This window comes from Leptodactylus fuscus, chromosome 2 (genome assembly GCF_031893055.1).
Source record: "Leptodactylus fuscus isolate aLepFus1 chromosome 2, aLepFus1.hap2, whole genome shotgun sequence".
Taxonomy (NCBI): Eukaryota; Metazoa; Chordata; class Amphibia; order Anura; family Leptodactylidae; genus Leptodactylus; species Leptodactylus fuscus.
The window spans coordinates 91,711,962-91,729,936 of record NC_134266.1 but is presented as its reverse complement, the minus strand read 5'-3'; the positions used below and the strand labels follow the sequence as shown (position 1 = coordinate 91,729,936).

General features: G+C 41.1%; 1 protein-coding gene across 2 annotated transcripts in view; it reads right to left on the bottom strand.

The window, feature by feature from the left end:
* Nucleotides 1-17,975, bottom strand: part of DYRK3 (dual specificity tyrosine phosphorylation regulated kinase 3) — a 313,386-nt gene that overhangs the window by 277,816 nt on the left and 17,595 nt on the right. Inside the window, exon 3 of one of the 2 annotated variants that reach the window (XR_012715048.1) lies at nt 10,028-11,842. Coding sequence is in view for 1 of the 2 variants with exons in the window: in XM_075264159.1 (XP_075120260.1) it covers nt 10,295-11,842 (1,548 nt within the window). In the remaining variant the exon portion in view is untranslated. Of the gene's footprint in view, nt 1-9,316; nt 11,843-17,975 lie in introns of those variants that run through there. The other variant, XM_075264159.1, reaches the window with a different exon arrangement.

The window sequence follows — 17,975 nt, the reverse complement described above, 5'->3', positions numbered from 1 at the left end:
TAAAGAACATGTGCTGAGCTCAACACAATTCTCCGAGAGCCGGCCCAACCGGCAGCTCATACACCTTCTATACAGGCTGGCATGTATCGATGAGGCTTGCATGCTTTCCTCAGCACATAGACATTAGGAGACAAATAGTGGGCCTCTATATTTGGAATAATGTGGCCAGAAGAAATAAATCGAGTATTACAACAGTTAGTTTATTAGGAGGGTCAAAACCAAATCAGTATCACTTAAAGGTTGTAGAGTCAATAAAAATCTGAGAAGGCTATGTAAACCAACATGAAAGAAAAAACCGAAACACACAACTCACCGCTCCTCTACCGGTCTCTACTTATTGGTCCCTCTAGATACACCCGGAATAACAGCTCAGCCAAAATACATCAGCCAGTAACTTGCTGAGTGGTCATTCTCTGTGTCATGGGGGACCAGGGAGTAGAGAGGGTAGGTAAATGAGCAACAGTCAGAATGGGAGAGTGGAATTGATCAGTGAAGAGGGTATAGTGCTCTATTCTCAAGAAAAGTGATTTATATTTGACTACACACCCCAATAAGCAACAACTGTGACCCAAGACTCCATTACTTACACAGGCATCTTGACTTTGTTTTGCCTGCTACAGCAGCTCAGTCCCATTTGTCATCCGTTCATATAGAGAGCAGCCCAGTCCCATTCAAGTGAGTGAGATGGAGTATGAGACAGACTTCTGCATGGCTAAGGCATTTCATTCTGGTCTTTATCATCAGTTCGGTTCTGACACCCAATCAAAAACTGCTAGCCTTCCTAAGGAGAATCCCACAAGGTTTGACTGCCAGAGCACCCTTATTTATATATTAATGTACGTGTCAATCAATTATTAATGACTTGCAAGGGAGTCTATCACCTCCTTCAACTACCACCATGTTACAGAGCACATTACAGTGATAAACAGCAAACCTCTGTTATAAATGGCAAATTTGAATAATTGGAGAACATGAAGTTTTATGCAAATAAGGCAGTTGGTGCACTAGGGGAGGACCTTCACCTCCCTGGAGCACTGTTCTTGTCTTTCAGACCCTTCCCATCTCCTGCCTGCACTATCCTATAGAGTGGGAGTAGATCCTCCACAACTCCCATCCTATTTAAAGAGGACCTTTCACCTCCTGGGGCACATGCGGTTTTATATACCACTAGAAAGCCGACAGTGCGCTGAATTCAGCGCACTATCTGCTTTCACATTCTGTGCCCCCGGTGAAGAGCTATTGGTGCGGTACCGTAGCTCTGCACTGTTAAGGGCGTTTCTGACAGTCAACTGGGGGGGGGGAAGGGGGGGGCATTCCTCACCGCTCAGCGTCATCGCTGGGCGGTAAGCAACGCCCCTTCTAACAGTACAGCGCTATAGACATTGCTGTGAGGAGGGGTTTTCCTGACCGACTGTCTGAAAAGCCCTTCTGACACTGAAGAGCTAGGGTAGTGGCACAGATAGCTCTTCACCAGGGGCGCAGAACGTGAAAGCGATAGTGCGCTCAATTCAGCGCACTGTTGACTTTCCAGCGGTATATAAAACCGCATGTGCCCAGGTGGTGAAAGGTCCTCTTTAAGTAGCAATATCAGTGTTCCCAGGGTTGAAGGCCTACCTCCAGTGCACCAATTGCCTCATTTATATACATCAACAATCTTTCTCCTAATCTACTAGACTGATAAACTTGACAAAGGTATGTTGTCTATCACTGTGATATGTTCTGTAGCATGGTGATGGCAGCTGAATATGCCTGTGGAGGTGACAGCCCCCATTTAATAAGCTTTTAATCATTAATACCCAGTATGGCTCAACACCATCTGTCACAATTGACGGAAACCTTAACTACAACAGACAAGGGACCTCTGTCCTACCATATGGGTCCTTTAAAAGAGATTGTGGCACGGTTGGAATTTTTCTCTATCCCCCACCATTCCTGAGTACTCTGTTAGTTTCAGCAGTCAATATTAAGCTCTGTTAGGTGGCAGTCCTCCATGGGAGCACTTGCCTGGCAGAAGAGGGCCTAAAACTAGCTAAAATTAACGACACTTATGGCTCAGGAACAGTGGGGGCTAAAGAAAAAAATTCAACTGTGCCGGAATCAGTGGAGCAGTGCCCATTGACGCATGCAAAGAGATGATGGAAGTTGTGAAGATGTATGTTTCCTCCTTAAAAGCACTGCACCATTCATACAAACAAATACCACTTGCAAAAAAAAATTCTCTTTATTTCAATATGGACAGATAATACAACTGGACCCTACTTTACAAATGTTGTAACAAATATTTGCATATTTCATTGTACACTTTTTTGGTAGAAATATGATGCTGGATCCAAAGGATTGCATATCCCACACGTCACATTGATTTAACAAAAAAAACCAAAACATTCAATGTCTATAAACCACACGTATTTCAAAGTGCCACGTATATACAAAACATCTCACAGTAGGTACAAGAAATTAAAATAGATCAATGGAAACTGAAGAAGCACATGGCCAGAGTAGAATGTATGATGGGATTTGTTCCTTGGAGACGTAAACATTTTACATTTGTGGAGCCTGTAAAGTCTTTGACGTAAGAAAAAGCTATCAATTGGGAAGATTGGAGTTAAAATAACAGTAAAGGAGCAGTCTGCAAAACATCACTAAATGTTACACCATTTCGAGTAGTACATAAAAATCTGTACCCCCCAAAATGTAAATATTAGCTTATTGTACTAACAGAAAAAATTTGCATAGTTTATTTGCTTTTCCCAGATCACTGAAATCCAAGGCATACCAAACCACACAAAACCAATATATGGAAGAGCAGTCTTACAAGTTGGGATTCTATGTAAATGGATGCAAATGTTTTTAAGGACAAGCACCAGGGGAAAGAATTCATGTACGGGTACGGGCACCTGGCCATTGAGGAGCGGCCCACAGAAAATAAAGATGGTTTTCTGACCAGTGTTAGGGTGCATTCAGACTACGTAACGCCGGGCGTGTATGAGAGCCGTACACGCCGGCATTACGGCAGACTGCCGAACACTTCCCATTCACTTCAATGGGAGCGCTCGTAAACGCCGCTGTTACGAGCGCTCCCATTGAAGTGAATGGGAAGTGTTCGGCAGTCTGCCGTAATGCCGGCGTGTACGGCTCTCATACACGCCCGGCGTTACGTAGTCTGAATGCACCCTTACAGCTGGTTCTTGGCTTGTTATGGGCAAAATCCCAATTTTTGGCATTGTTTGGATGCTCGTGGGCTGGAATCCCAACTTATTTCGCTTTACACAATGTATTTATGGCATAAAGCAAAACCAACAACACCTATACTGTTACTAGTAACAAAATGCAGCAGGCTGCGAATGTTTTTGAGTAACATTTTCCTGCCCAAATATAACTGTTAAAAAGATGATATGCTTTTATATGGGGTTCAAAAAGATAGAAACCAAGTGCTGAGAACGTATTGAGAAAACGCATCTCATATTAACCCCCAACATTGCAGGTCTTATCAGAAAGGGTAATAAAAATTAGCAATATAAATATGATATTAAAAAGTGCTTCTTAGAAGCTCATCCATCAGTCTGTAGTATTTACACCCCCCCCCCCAATCCCCCATTAACACCACTGCAGGAAGAATCAAGAGTAAAATAGGGTATTACAAGTCTTATGGGTGGAGCGGCTGATCAACAACAACACTCCAACCAACGCTCTTACACAAAGTCTACCAATCTGAAAAACAATGAAGAAGATGAATGAATAACAGTCTTCGCTTTCCCATCTCTAACATTACCAACAACCATAACAAGCTTTTTACTTCTCTGGGCACATCAAAGATAATACTCCATGCAAGTGCAAGGTCATTTTTTCTTCTAGATATTGAACTACCTAATACAGCAGAATTTCTGCTGTACATTCAAGACTGGCACAACTTCGAGAAGAATTCTGAGAAAGAATGCTCCATACTTCATAAAGAATGGAAGTACTGACCAAAGTCAAGAGCGGTAAGAGGTCCTCTTTAAAGGGAATGTGTTAGCAGCAAATGACCCATTTTTTAAAACATAAAATTTTTGCAACATTTAAAAAAAATTCAATGTTATTTATATTTAAAATAAAATAAAAAAAATCCTAGAAATCTTGCATTTTCAACTCTTGCCACTAAGCCTAGAATAGGCTGACTTCCTGATTTCTGGAGATGAACCAAGGGCCAGAGACACAACGGTCTACAGCAGACCCTATTGACTTTATGGGAGAATTTAGGCATGCTCTGGAGACCTAAGCAGAGGTCATTGCACAGAGAGAGGAGTAGATAACCTGTGAAATCACGTATTGTGACTGGTGGGTTTAGGGTCTTCTCTAGATACACACGATAGCTATGACCCTCAGTTTACTGATAAGCGAGGTGCAAAGACATTTCCTACAAAAACAGGAAGATTCAGCCTATTACTTGGCTCATTTTTAGATATTTTTTTCTAAATATAGATAGCCTGGCCATTTTTGTTTAACATATCAATTAAAAAAAAAAAAAAAAAAAGAAAAAAAAAAAGAAATTCCAAGATAAAATTTGATTCAAAAATAGGTAATTTTCTGGCAACACAATCCCCCTAAATACGTTTGTACTGATGTTTTATCAAGCCTCAGTAATTTCTCACCAATGCTGTAAAAGAACCATTTTAGTTATACAAATAAAAGGAGGGTGGCAGAACTAGTTAATCCTAAACGGGTTCTTTTGTTCCTTCATTTGCCGCGACCCTCACTACTGCGACCAATTTACCCAAGTCTTATACAGGAAGAATATCGGATGTATCCTAGTAAAGTTTTTCTTTGGCTATGTGGGCTGAAATATCTGAATGTGAAAAAAGTCTTAAACGTCTTACAAAATTCACAATACTGATAGGAGCAAATGAGTAAATTGCAGCTTTCCTTCAAACAGACCTTCTTTGTTATTCCGAATACCCATGATCTTTACTTATGGACGTGACAGTGTTCATCATTTCAGCAACTAACCAAAGTGGTATGACTGCATGCAGGATTTCCTGTACGCATTCTATTTACAGGAAACCGGCGGCGAATGACCTAAGAAAATGTATGTAGTGTGTAGCACAAAAACATCCCGTCAGATACAAAGCAATGAGGTTCAGATCTATGAACAGGGGATTTACAGCGCTTTTCCTCTGGGGATTACGAGAGCTCAGAGTCTTTCAGCTGGAGGGACACGGGGAGGTTACTATGCTTAGTCTACATACACGCCATTGTTCAGCTTTTCAGTTACACTTTGCATTATGTTTTTAATGCAACCCCTCCTCCTAAAAAAAAAAAAAAGCCTCCCCTATCTGTATAGAAGATGAAGGAAGGATAGTCAGGGTGTGTCATGTCTTCTATTGAGGTTTATCCTGTGCTTTGTCATAGCTGTCTCTGATCTATAAATTCATCTGCTTTTATTATTCCTGTGATCTCTCTGCCATTGTCCCTAGAGACACCTGTGATGTACACACTTGGCTTTTCAGAGTCTCATCCTGCACTTTCATAGACATAAAAAACATTAAAAAGATAAAACCACATCTCTAATCTGGGCACAATTCACATATTCTGTTGTACGAATCCCTCTGATGTCTGATCTGCCACCAAAGTGGCTATTCCTGGAGTGAAAATCCGTTACAGATTCACCAACACAGAAGACTTTCTCAATATAAAATCTAGAAACCTTACATTACACTCAAATCACTTTCTTTGTAGCCTTTAACTACACAATGCCTTTCCATCACCTATAAACCATGCTTAATATTTTGTGCAGAACATCACAGGATGTTTCAGGTACAGAGGAAGCAGAAAAAAACCCCCAAAGACTTTATATGAACTGTATCCCCTATTCATTTCAATGAACAGAGCTACACAGGGCTAATGTATGGCTAAAGCTGGCCATACATAATAGACTAATAGTAAGACCATATAATGTGTATGGAGCCTCCTGACGTTATGCTGACAGATGTCAAGGAGATAAAAAAACATAATAAATCATTTCAGCTGCCAGAGGTAAGTAGCTGTTACTTACTCCCGTATACTCAGGGAAAACAAAGGCATGCTCATTTAAGCCAACTATGTACATGAATTGAGGAGGGGTCCGTAAGACATAACTAAAAATACATTTGGCCAACAGTTATTTAAGTCGAAAAACTGGTGCATCAGAATCAGTGGTAGCCCCTGAAATATATTTTGACCTTCTGTCACGTACATTTCTCTACAAGTGCAGTGCTAATCTCAAAAGGGGATTTCAGGCATATCAATTGATGAACTATTCTTAGGTTAGGCCCGATACCTGGGCCAACCGCTGATCAGCTGTTAGAAGACACCACAGATTTCGAGGGAGCATTATGGCCTCTTAGGCTGAGTTCACACGGGGTATTTTGGTCAGAATTTTGAGGTCGTGGGGCCACACGGTGGCTCAGTGGTTAGCACTGCAGCCTTGCAGCGCTGGAGTCCTGGTGTTCAAATCCCACCAAGGGCAAAAAACCATCTGCAAGGAGTTTGTATGTTCTCCCCGTGTCTGCATGGTTTTCCATCCCATATTCCAAAAAGACATACTGATAGGGAAAAAAATGTACATTGTGAGCTCTATGTGGGGCTCACAATCTACATTTAAAAAAAAAAAAAAAAAAAAAAAGAATTTTGAGGTCGTATCAGCCTCAAAATCCTGACCAAAAATTTGGCTCCCATTGAAATCAATAGGAGCCGGTCAGTTCTTTCTTCCAGGAGCCATTTGTTCTGGCTCCCAGAAAAAAAGAACATGTCTCATTCTTCAAGCGGAGTCACCTCGCGAGTCCGCCTGAAGACACTCCCAACTAGGCCCATTTGGGCCTAATCTGGAGCGGAGTGCGCGACCGGATGCCAATGCACTGCACCAGTATCCAGTTGCAGCTACCCGTATTTTGGACCGGAACCTGAGGCGGCCTCTGCCTCAGGTTCTAGACCAAAAAACCCTGTGTGCACTCAGCCTTAAAAGAAAAACAAAGCATTACGCATTGCACGACGGCTGTATTTGGTATGGCAGTTCAGCCCCTTCATTGGAATGGGACTGAGCTGTGAATAGGCCATTTGACTGAAGAACGTAACATTACAGGGCCTGTGAAGCTGAAAACTTCCATCTCTTCAAGCAGCTAATCTTTAATTGATGGCCTGTGTTAATGATTGGTCATCAACTGAAAGCCCAGAAAATCCCTTTAAAGAATAGAATCTAATTGTTAGTGAAAAACGATCATGGGACCCTTGTTTTCAAATATCCCACCACAGTGCGCGCCCCCCTATGTCTTTCTAACAATCCACCAGTAATAGTTAACCATGAAATTCATTTGTATATGTATTTACCCAAAATCTAATAGATAGTAGAAAGCTGCTGTTAAGGCGATAGGACCCCCATGCAGCAGCACAGGATGCACCAATACTACTGTCCGCCCCTGGTCCAAGGTATGGGAGAGCACTTCATTTTACGTTTACCCCAAAAACAATGTTTAAAATTGGATTATCCAAATATAATAGTCATGACCAAGTATTTAAAAGCTTTTATGTTTCTTTATATGTGGCAGTCTGAACATTGGTCATAAAATTCATAAAATCATTCCATATATCTTAAAGATTGAAGCAAAAGCAGAGCATATCAGACAGCAAGTGGAAGAAATTCTGATACTAACTGCACTGTTTTTCATCATCCAAATATTGTTAAATCCCATTTAACAAAAATTTCACACCACATCCAAGCATGCTATTAAAAAAGGTATAGAGAGAGTCTAGGACAGACGTCGCCTCCCATCAAATTCACATCAAATTCTTCTGAGGATTCACATAACATACGCTGAAATATCAGTAAATCAACAGGAATGACTTTATACATTTAGGTTATTTAGCGGTTACAGTTTGATAGTTCTTCAGCAGACGCATTTCTATTGTATCATTCTATTCCATTCAAGTCAGTATCGCAAATGTGACAATGAATTTACACATTGAAGGAATATATCCCGATGCTCATTTGATCCACAAATGGAGCAGTGCACCTCATTGACCATTCATATCATGACATAGCACCAAGTAAAACAAATCTAAAAGCCTCTAAGATTGCCATAAGCATTGTTTGCTCCTCAGTAGATTGCCAATGGCCATACAAGGTGATACACTGAAGCTGGAATGGATAGCACTGGCTAGGAGTCACCAACATTGGCATGGGGACTTCAGAAGTATACAATGGAAAAGACTCTTACAAGTCAACATGTCATGACATGCAAAGTACATACAAGTCATTAGAATCATGGCACCAGTCAAAGAGACCTATTCACACATGCAGTTTTAAGACCCAAACATCAGCATCCAAAAGGCAGAACAGTATAAAGTTGGCCCCTGCCAGACACCTCTGGAAGGTCTTCTCCATGGAGAACCGAGGTGGCATATTGAAATTCAACACATCCTATACACATTAGAAGTCTGGCTGAAATTGGTGGGTTCAGCTCATGTCAATCTAATGTACATAGCCACTTTAAGACAGAATCCACTCCCATGTCTGGCTCAGAAACTGCACATATGAATTAAGCCTTATACTCCTGACTTTCCAAATGACATCAGAACTAGTGGTATTGGCTGTGACGTGAAGATTGAGAAGGTGCATGGCTTGGAAGAAAAGCATTCAGATAAACAATGGAAGAGGTATCAGAAATGCCAGCCGCACATCATAGTCTTAAGTGTGGGCCATGTGCATCTAACAGTATCTTGGTTTAGAGAATGTTTCAAACAACAGTTGCCACCAGCCACTACCACTGTCCATAGAGAAGAGCCATTTCATAAATCACTTTTCAGATGTAATATTAGAATCTGACTGTTTTCTATGGACAGAGATTGATATACAGACAATCTGTAAAGGCATTCTAATGTATACATAAATATACTCTTAAAGAGGACCATTCACCACCTGCAGCACGTCTAGCTTTTCACATCATTTAATAGGTGCCTCTCCAATGATTCCAGCCCAGTTGGAATTTTCACTCTGGTACCCACCATTAACAAGCAATAAGTGGTTTTTGTGCCTCACATAGTATTTAGGCTCTGTACTGTCAGGTGGGCGGTGTCAGGCAGGAGCAGACAAGGGGGTGCGATTCTGAGCTTTGACATTGTCCACTACTGACTGAAGCACTGAATTGCACCCCTTGCCTATTCCTGACAGTACAGAGCCCAAATAGCATATCAGGCACTGACTGCTCAGGGATGGTGTGGGGCCTAGGAAAACATTCCAAATGTGCCAGGATCAGTAAAGTACAACCTATTAACAGATGCTAAGAGCTAGTAGAACTTGGTGGAGGTGGTGAAAGGTCCTCTTTATGCAATAGATGTATGTCATCTAATGCTATGATCACCAGCTTAAGGTGACCTCTCCTGGTGGCAGACACTAGAAGAAAGAAGGATCAGGTATTTTTAACTGCCATATTAGTTTGCTGCCAGACATGTCGCGGTTTACTTCCCTTTCCTAAACAACACATGTGCACCACTCTGTAGGGCCAAGTATGCTCATGGATAGGGAAGTCTGGCAAGACAAATATTCAGATGAAACTGATTCTGTTTGGTCAGCTTAAGAGAATGGAACAAAGTTCATCCTGTTAGCCTTGTATGGGTAATGTGAGATACATATCGTATCTTCTTAGTTCCCAAATACCTATCCATACCCGCCATTATCTTGTGCAAAGGAAAAAATAAGACTGGGTCTTTAGTTATTACATAACTAGGAAAGGTTCAGGCATGTGCTGTGCTAAATGATGGAAGTAAATCTATAATCATTACATGAATGGAGGGGATCAGGTGAACATGTGACTCACTAGTCCTTAGCAGATGAAAGTGGTGCACTGAACAAGCACTTGGCTCCTCTAGCTCATGGACAAGTCTTTTTCTCCCTTACGTTTGTCAATTTTGGCAAACAACACAATTGGCCAACTGAAAGCAGGCAAATGTGGGCAAAATAGGATTTATTGGTACCTCCTATTGTGTAATGGTTGAAGCGACAGCATGCCGAGTAAACAGAAAAAATCTACATGTATACCTTCATTCTTCTATTATTGCTTTACTTGTTCATAAGAACATACTGACCTATAGAAAAAGAATCAAGTTTGTACCAGATGGTGATTGAAATGCTTAGCCCTTTAAACAGAATTACTGAATAAATTCTGATTTTACAAAGCCAATTCATCGTCTTTTGTTTTTTTTAATAAAACAATTAAAATCGCTAAAACCCTTCAGTTACTGTGGTTAAAAATGTTTTCACTGTTGTGCTAAATGTTGGTGAGGATTAGCTGACCAGCTTGGGTAAAACAGTTCGAAGTGGTATGCTCCCATTAGAGTCATTCATTAAATTAGCTCTTAATTTGTTGGCCACACCCACTACAGGGGGTAATTTGGAGCTAATCCCTGGGAAAGAGCTGGTATGGCTGGTAATCCTTTTTCCTGAGGATTTGTCTGTTACAGGGGGTTTAGGCATTCTCTTGCAGATCCACTGGTGCCGTAACGCCTGAGTCGGGGTCATTCGTGCGGTTGGATCCCAATTCAAACAACCTTTCAAGAAGTCGATAAAAAAAGCATCTTCACAACCCTTTAATGCCGTCACCCAGTCCTTGCTCCCAGGAGCACCCCGCATCTTTCCCCTGCGTGACCTGCTACCATTTAAGACCACAGATCCATTAGGAAGTGTGGTTACTGTGCAGTATCGAGGATAGCCCTTTGAGCTGACAAAATTCTTTGCTCTTTTGGCTTGCTCTAGAAGTTTTGGAGGTGGTGCCCCAAGGAGCTCCATCATACATGCCAACTGATCTCCTTCATCTTCCCCTGGAAATAATGGGTAGCCAGTCAAAAGTTCCACTAAAATGCACCCAAAGCTCCACATATCAATGGGCATGCCATAGCGACTTCCCAGGATGACCTCAGGAGCCCGATAGAACCGAGACTGTATGTAGGTATACACTCTTTGATGCTCAAAGCAACTGGAACCAAAGTCAATTACTTTAATCCCACTGCGCCCCTGTTGTTTAAGTAAAATGTTCTCTGGCTTAAGGTCACAATGGATGATTTTGTTCCTGTGCAGAGCCTCTAGGCATTGTAGGATTGAATGAGCAAATTTACGAACTAACTGGAGACTGAAACCTTGGAATTTGTTTCTTTTTATCAATTCATACAAGTTCATGCTCAGCAACTCAAATGTCATGCAAATGTGATTGCGGAAGGTAAAACTTTCCAACATATGTATTACATTCATACTCCCGGTCTTATCCTGTTTTTTCAGATGTTCCAGGATACGGATCTCTTCCGCCGCCTGACGATGGAATCTCTTCTCATTGCGGACAATCTTAAGGGCTAAATGCTGGTGCAGTTTGTGGTCATAAACTTTTGCCACCTGCCCAAAGCTACCTTTTCCAATAACCTTCAACACCTCATAGCGATAAGCTATTTGGTCATGTGCCACCAATGAATACCCTCCTTGGTCATCGTCATACCCTCCATTATTAGGACCTCCTACAACACCTTGTCTCTTCTTTGCATTTGGGCCTATAAAGTATACTTCAGGGAAGTTGACAATTTCCGGCAGTTCATAAGAAGTGAGTTGATGCTTGTATTGCTTCAGTGCTTGTTCTGGACTCAAAAACGTGGCTTTGGAGGACTTTGTGGAGCTATCGCTTGATTTTGAGGTTCCTGAACTATCAGAACTCTTCTCTTTAGTCAGTACCGGCAAACCGCTATCCGTCCCTGGTAGTCCAGCACTCACTCTGCGGTTGCCAGAGTCCTCAAATAATTGCTGAACTTTGACTTGCTGGTGATCCTTCATGGCAAGCTTATTTCCGCTTATCTAAGGGAGGAAAAAGAAAATAAGGTAAAATTAGAGTGATTAAATAGATAGAAAAAAATGTGTGTGCACGCGCATGCACGCGTGTGTACAAACACACACACACAAACAATGCATTGACCAAGAAGCGTAACTACAACTGGAAATAACCCTAGATTAACACCAGTAACATAAAATGTATTTTATACACCATGCATAGTGTAACATGGGCACAATGTAAAATATAAGACAATTTCAGCACATTAAAATTGAGACTGACATTAGTAGCCTGACTTCTTTATTTTGTCCGTCAGAAGTCTTAAGATCATTTTTCATGTGAATACTGACTGTACTTGTCTGGATGAAGTGAATTAAGACAGATCATAAAAAGTTTCTATTTATACCTGAAAGTCTAAGTCTGCACGTTTTAAGCTCAAGAGACTATTCTTTGAAGCGAGAATCCCTTCAGTCAAATGCTGGATGTAAACACTTGTTAGATGGTCACTGAGACTCCTCAAGCAATGACATCTGCTTCCCATTATAGTCACTGGTGGCACACTCAGAAATGCTGACTATGTAAGAAGTATCAACAGGAACTAGAAATAGAAGAGAGCTAGAGGAGCCAATTTATAAATAAACCCGTCTTGGGCGGAACATGGCAAGACACCGATAATTTATATTGCTTTCCTGCCTGGATACAGTTCTCTGCCGTGCAGGAGGCGTATGATTCATGAATGGATGCTCCTGCCAGATTTTGCTTTGCGTAAGCTAGCTGCATCATCCCTTTTAAGTCCATGTGCGACTTATATCAGCAAGCATCTCCAACGCAAGATATGGATGTTAAGCAACGTGCTCTACTAAAGCCGCCTAGAGTATTTTTAACCATATTATCGTATCATTATGAAGCAACTGGTAGGTGCACATGTAGATAGATACATCACTTAGATTACAGTTTTTGAAAGATTCAAGATTGGCTAAAATCTAGTCAAGATGAGAAATGCCAAAAAACAAAATACCCATACTTACCAGATAAACCCCCCCACTGTTCCATCGCGGCAGAGTTGATCAACTCTGAGGCTAGTGAATGCATGCAACGGTCAGGTGTAGAAGACGTGACTGGATAGCTGCATCCACGTAAATTAAAAATGGTCTGGCTTGTGACTATCTTTAGCCTAACATCCCACATAGTGGCCCACAGTGAAAAAGCGCAATGAAAACGGATTTCTCCATAAAAGTCGCTGTGAAATTGTGTACATGTATGGTAAACAACAACTTTCCCTTTTCAATAACATTGCAGCATATTAAAAAAATACTATTCAGACAACACAGCAAAATCCCAAATTAAAATCCAAATAAGCCCAGGATTTGTTGCCGGACTACCGCCGTAATATAAACCGTTCTTACATGTGCTACTGTCATACAGTTTCTTATAGGAGCAGCCCAAGGAATATTCGCTACAGCTCTGCCAGTACAGCAACTTGTCAGCCTTCTACCAGACCGCTCCTAGGACCGGCACTAATAAAACCAAGGGTTATACATTGTTTCTTACCTAGATCGAAAATTCATATGAATTAATAATTATAGAAAAAAATAGTCGGATGAAAAATGCATTCAGTGTATGAAAGGCTGGGGGGACAAATCAGAAACCAAACAAAAAAACCTCATCTATTTTAACTCAAACGTAATTTACAGTCACATGTGGCTAGAGGGGATTATGCGCGAATGTAACGTGTTCTAATCCATCATCAACAAGCTTGAAATTCTGACATAATACCAGCAGCAAATGTAAATGCGGCATATTAGTGGATAATGGTTACTATGGAAAATCCACCCACAGTTCTCAGAACACGATCTACTGAAGCCTCTATTTCTGGTCACAGAACAGGAACGAAGAAACAAACAAGTCATCTGCTGACGTGATGTTGTCAAAATTCTTGAATCTTGTCTTAGAGGTCTTCAATGTTACAACTACTGCAAATGTGTAAAGTCTCTACCTATATTCATGCCTATCTATCAAATATCAGACCTTGAATACAGAAGTCAAGAGTCCGAGAAATATCGTAGAAATAAGCCTGAAAACGCACGTATCTATATAAATAGACAAACACATATATAGCTCATGAAAAGAACAAATAGTTAACCAATACTACACCAAACTAAAAGCATATTCCTACCCCAAGTGTTGTAGGAAATGATTCATCTATAGACCAACATCTATCCTCCGGGCTCAGTAGCTTTCTTCTTTTACAACAGTAAAGGGAGCATGTGTTTTTAATGTACAATTTATTGGCCTCTAGGGGACATCGCTCATTGCATCACTGTCATGGGAAACAGGGAATCTTCAAGTTATGGCAACCTGGTTGCAAGGCGAGAATTCTTTGGGGTCAAGCACGACTCTGCCTGAAAGCTGTACTCATAAGACTGAAGAGTATCTTTGCCTGGAAGAACCTGTTCCCAGCCAAGACTTCTGATTGACAGCCAATAAGACGTGCTGAAAACCACTTCCTGGAAGGTAAATATAGTTGCACCCTACTGTCAAGACAAGGAACTATCAGATTCCAAGAAAGTAGATCTTCACAACGCTAGATACAACAAAAGGAAGAAAATGTGATCCCTACCTGCCAAGAACTATATAAAGATCAAGACCTATAGGTCAAGACTGTAAAAATATTAAAATTATGTACCTGGGCTATGCAAAGTTTAGGAAATGACAAATGCAAGAAATGGCTATGGAAAGCTGTCTGGGGAGCTAGAACGGTCTCGATGAACTATCAATCTGGAGCACAGACAAGTAAAAGGAAGTTGTTTTAGAGGGAAATAACAAAACAATGGATACCATATGCCTGAACTGTACCCAGTGCCCACACACAGTCAGGGCAGTCATTCCACGGACGGAGAGAACATACTGAAAAAAAACACATTTCCCAAGGAATAATTACAGAAATATTTAAAGGGATTTCACTAGATTCACTAATACTTTATACTGTAGCCTGGAGTCCGACTTGTCCGAGCTAGCAGCCATCAGCCATGGTACAATCATTGCAGAGAGGTGCTCTAGTCTACACAATCTTCTTCTTACAGATGACCAGAGAGATCGGGGGCCACACGGTGGCTCAGTGGTTAGCACTGCAGCCTTGCAGCGCTTGGAGTCCTGGTGTTCAAATCCCGCCAAGGGCAAAAAAACCATCTGCAAGGAGTTTGTATGTTCTCCCCGTGTTTGCATGGATTTCCATCCCATATTCCAAAAAAGACATACTGATAGGGAAAAATGTACATTGTGAGCTCTATTTGGGGCTCACAATGTACATATAAAAAAAAAAAAAAAAAAGATGACCAGAGAGATCATCATCATCATCATGAAAATAATAGAAAATAATCCAAGAAGCCCATGCAGCCAATTGCTGGCCTGAGCAGTAGATACGTCTCGTGTCAGCACACAATACGAAACGGAGCTCCACATAGACCTGAAAAGCTTGTGGACCAAAACAGCAGGGAAATTGTGAAGGGGTGAGTAACCTTTGATTATTTTAACTTCCCTTATATCATCAGATTTCCAGGGCTGGAAAACCCATTTAAAGTTTATAAGCAATATGCTAATATATTGTCATTACTAGTTCAGTGCAGAAATATTTCGTAAAGCATCACAATCCACCCCTGTATACACAACTGCAGTCCTAAACATTGTTGCTTATAGAGGGACATGTAACCCAACGTGTCCTTTAGTAACCTAGTTTTCCATGTGCACAGGTTTTCAATAGGGCTGCCATTAGGTCACATTCGCCCCCTTCAGCAGCCATGGTTAGAACTGTACTAAAAAGGGGTGGCAACTACGGTGTTAAACAAATTAAGGATATGGCGCTCAACTAATAACTACAATATAGTAGCAAAGCTCACCTGTCAAAGTGAACGATCCCTTTAAGATCTTTGCATTATGGGACCTCAAAACTGTGTGCAGTGGTAAGAATTAGGGGGCTGCTGTAACTCCTTCTATGCACTGTGCTCCCCTTAACACTAACCTTTCCTAAACAGTATGCCAGAATCTGTGGTTCTCAATCTTCCTGACACAACGTACTCTTAGGCAATATTACTTAAGGTTATTGTTGGACACAATTTACGTAGATTCTATCTCATAATGGAAACCACTAGCAAAGTTAAGTCAGTACTGTTGCATGAAAGAATTACAGCTAAAGTTTAACCTTTCATCATTAAGAATAAAACCTGTCAAAACATTACAACAAACCCCATAATAGGATATTCAATGAATAAGCAGAATACGTGCTACAACAACAATGCAAGTAGAACTATGGGAATTAAAGTCCGCTCCATACTATTCAACTCCTGCTCTTTCTCAATAGCCTGCTTGAAAAACAGACAGTCTTTGGCAGAACACCAAGTATGATAGCAAATTACAGGAGCTTATAAACACTCTGTCGTAGGTCACACAGGGAAAGGGGGCCCCCTATGTGACATCATCGCGCCCCAATAGGACATACAGGACTTTGTTCAAAAAAGACAGCAACGAGGTACTAATGTCACATTAAAGAAGGGCTATGGAGTTGGCAGGCTCCGTCCTAAATGGCTGACAGAAGACATGACCCAAAACAGTAAAGCTCTTACAAAAAATAAAAAAAGCTAGTGATCAATCAAATATGCAACAAATTATTAATCATTGCATTCTGAAGCCAGGGTCAGAGTTGATCATTCTCCGCCGATTCCACCACTATAAAGTTTTTTTTATTTTTTATTGCGGGCACTGATGGCTTTGTAATAGGGAAAGGATCCACCAGGTGTGGATCCTGCACAAAATAGTAGTATTATGAAAAAATCTCTACTTCTTCCATGTTCTGGACCCAACTTCTTTATTTAGCTTACAAATACTACTCAAAATACAAGTGTCCCTGGTGTCATCTTATTCTGGTTCATCTAGGATGATGTTTTCTCACCTTTTTGTGATTGATATCTGTATCATTTGCTTAATGACTGATGTGATACTCTGTTTTTAATAAACGTTATTTTGTTTGATACTAACATACAAGTGGCCTAAGGCTATGGTGTCAATACATGCACATTTTCAGTGACCACAAACACTCCATATTGTGAGGGTAAGTTCATACGGGGTTTTTTGGTCAGGGTTTTGAGGCCGTATTCGCCTCAAAATCCTGAACAAAAAGATGGCTCCCATTGAAATCAATTGTAGCCGCTTAGGTCTTTTTTCCGGGAGCAGTTTCCTCCAGCTCCTGGAAAAAAGAAGCGAGATGCTCATTGTTCAGACCTAGTCGCCTCGAGATTCGGCCTGAAGACACACCCTCCTCTGGAGTAGGCCCATTCATTGCACTGCACTGGCTTTCAGTCGCGGCTACCCGGTTTTTGGATCGGAACCAGCGGCGGCCTCCACCTCAGGTTCCGATCCAAAAAACCCTGTATGAACCTACCCTAAAAGTTTTCTGGCATGTCCACAAATCAATCTGCTATGGGCAGATCCTTCCTGATAGATATGACATAATGAAGCTGAATAAGCAAAGAATTTCCACACTAAAAGTAATAGTCGCAGGTTTATATTCACACGTGGTAGAATCTTAAGTAACGTTTCAGCCTATATCATGGCCTTCATCAGACTCTAAAGATATAAGTGGGTCACTTGTAAGTATAGTCATCCTCAGTAGATAGTCATCAATAACTTTGCATCATACTCCTTTCAAGAAAGAATAAGGAAGTATCAAAGACATCATATTGGGTTTCTTAGTGGAGTGTGGAATAGAGGAGGGCTTTGTCTCCCAAGTGAGCTTGAGTAGTGCTACAATACGACACCAACGCTACAGCACGCCACCGACGCTACACCACGCCACCGACGCTGTACAAAGCACTACTCAAGCTCCCTTGGCAGAAACCTGTTACTATATCATAGAGAAGCTGGTTCTACCACAGTATCCAGATAAGTAATGTTATTTGTGTAAATACCTATCTTCCTTCTTTTTAATTTAAAAAACAAAAACAAAAAAAAACAAACACATATCCACCTGTCCATTGTAGGGAAATCCCAAAGCCAATACAGCATCTTCAGACTGCCAGACATGTTTGGTACTGCACACTGTTCACATTGCCTACGTGATGCAACTATTAGTAGAGCTGCACTGCACAGCAATTTTCCATTCCTGAT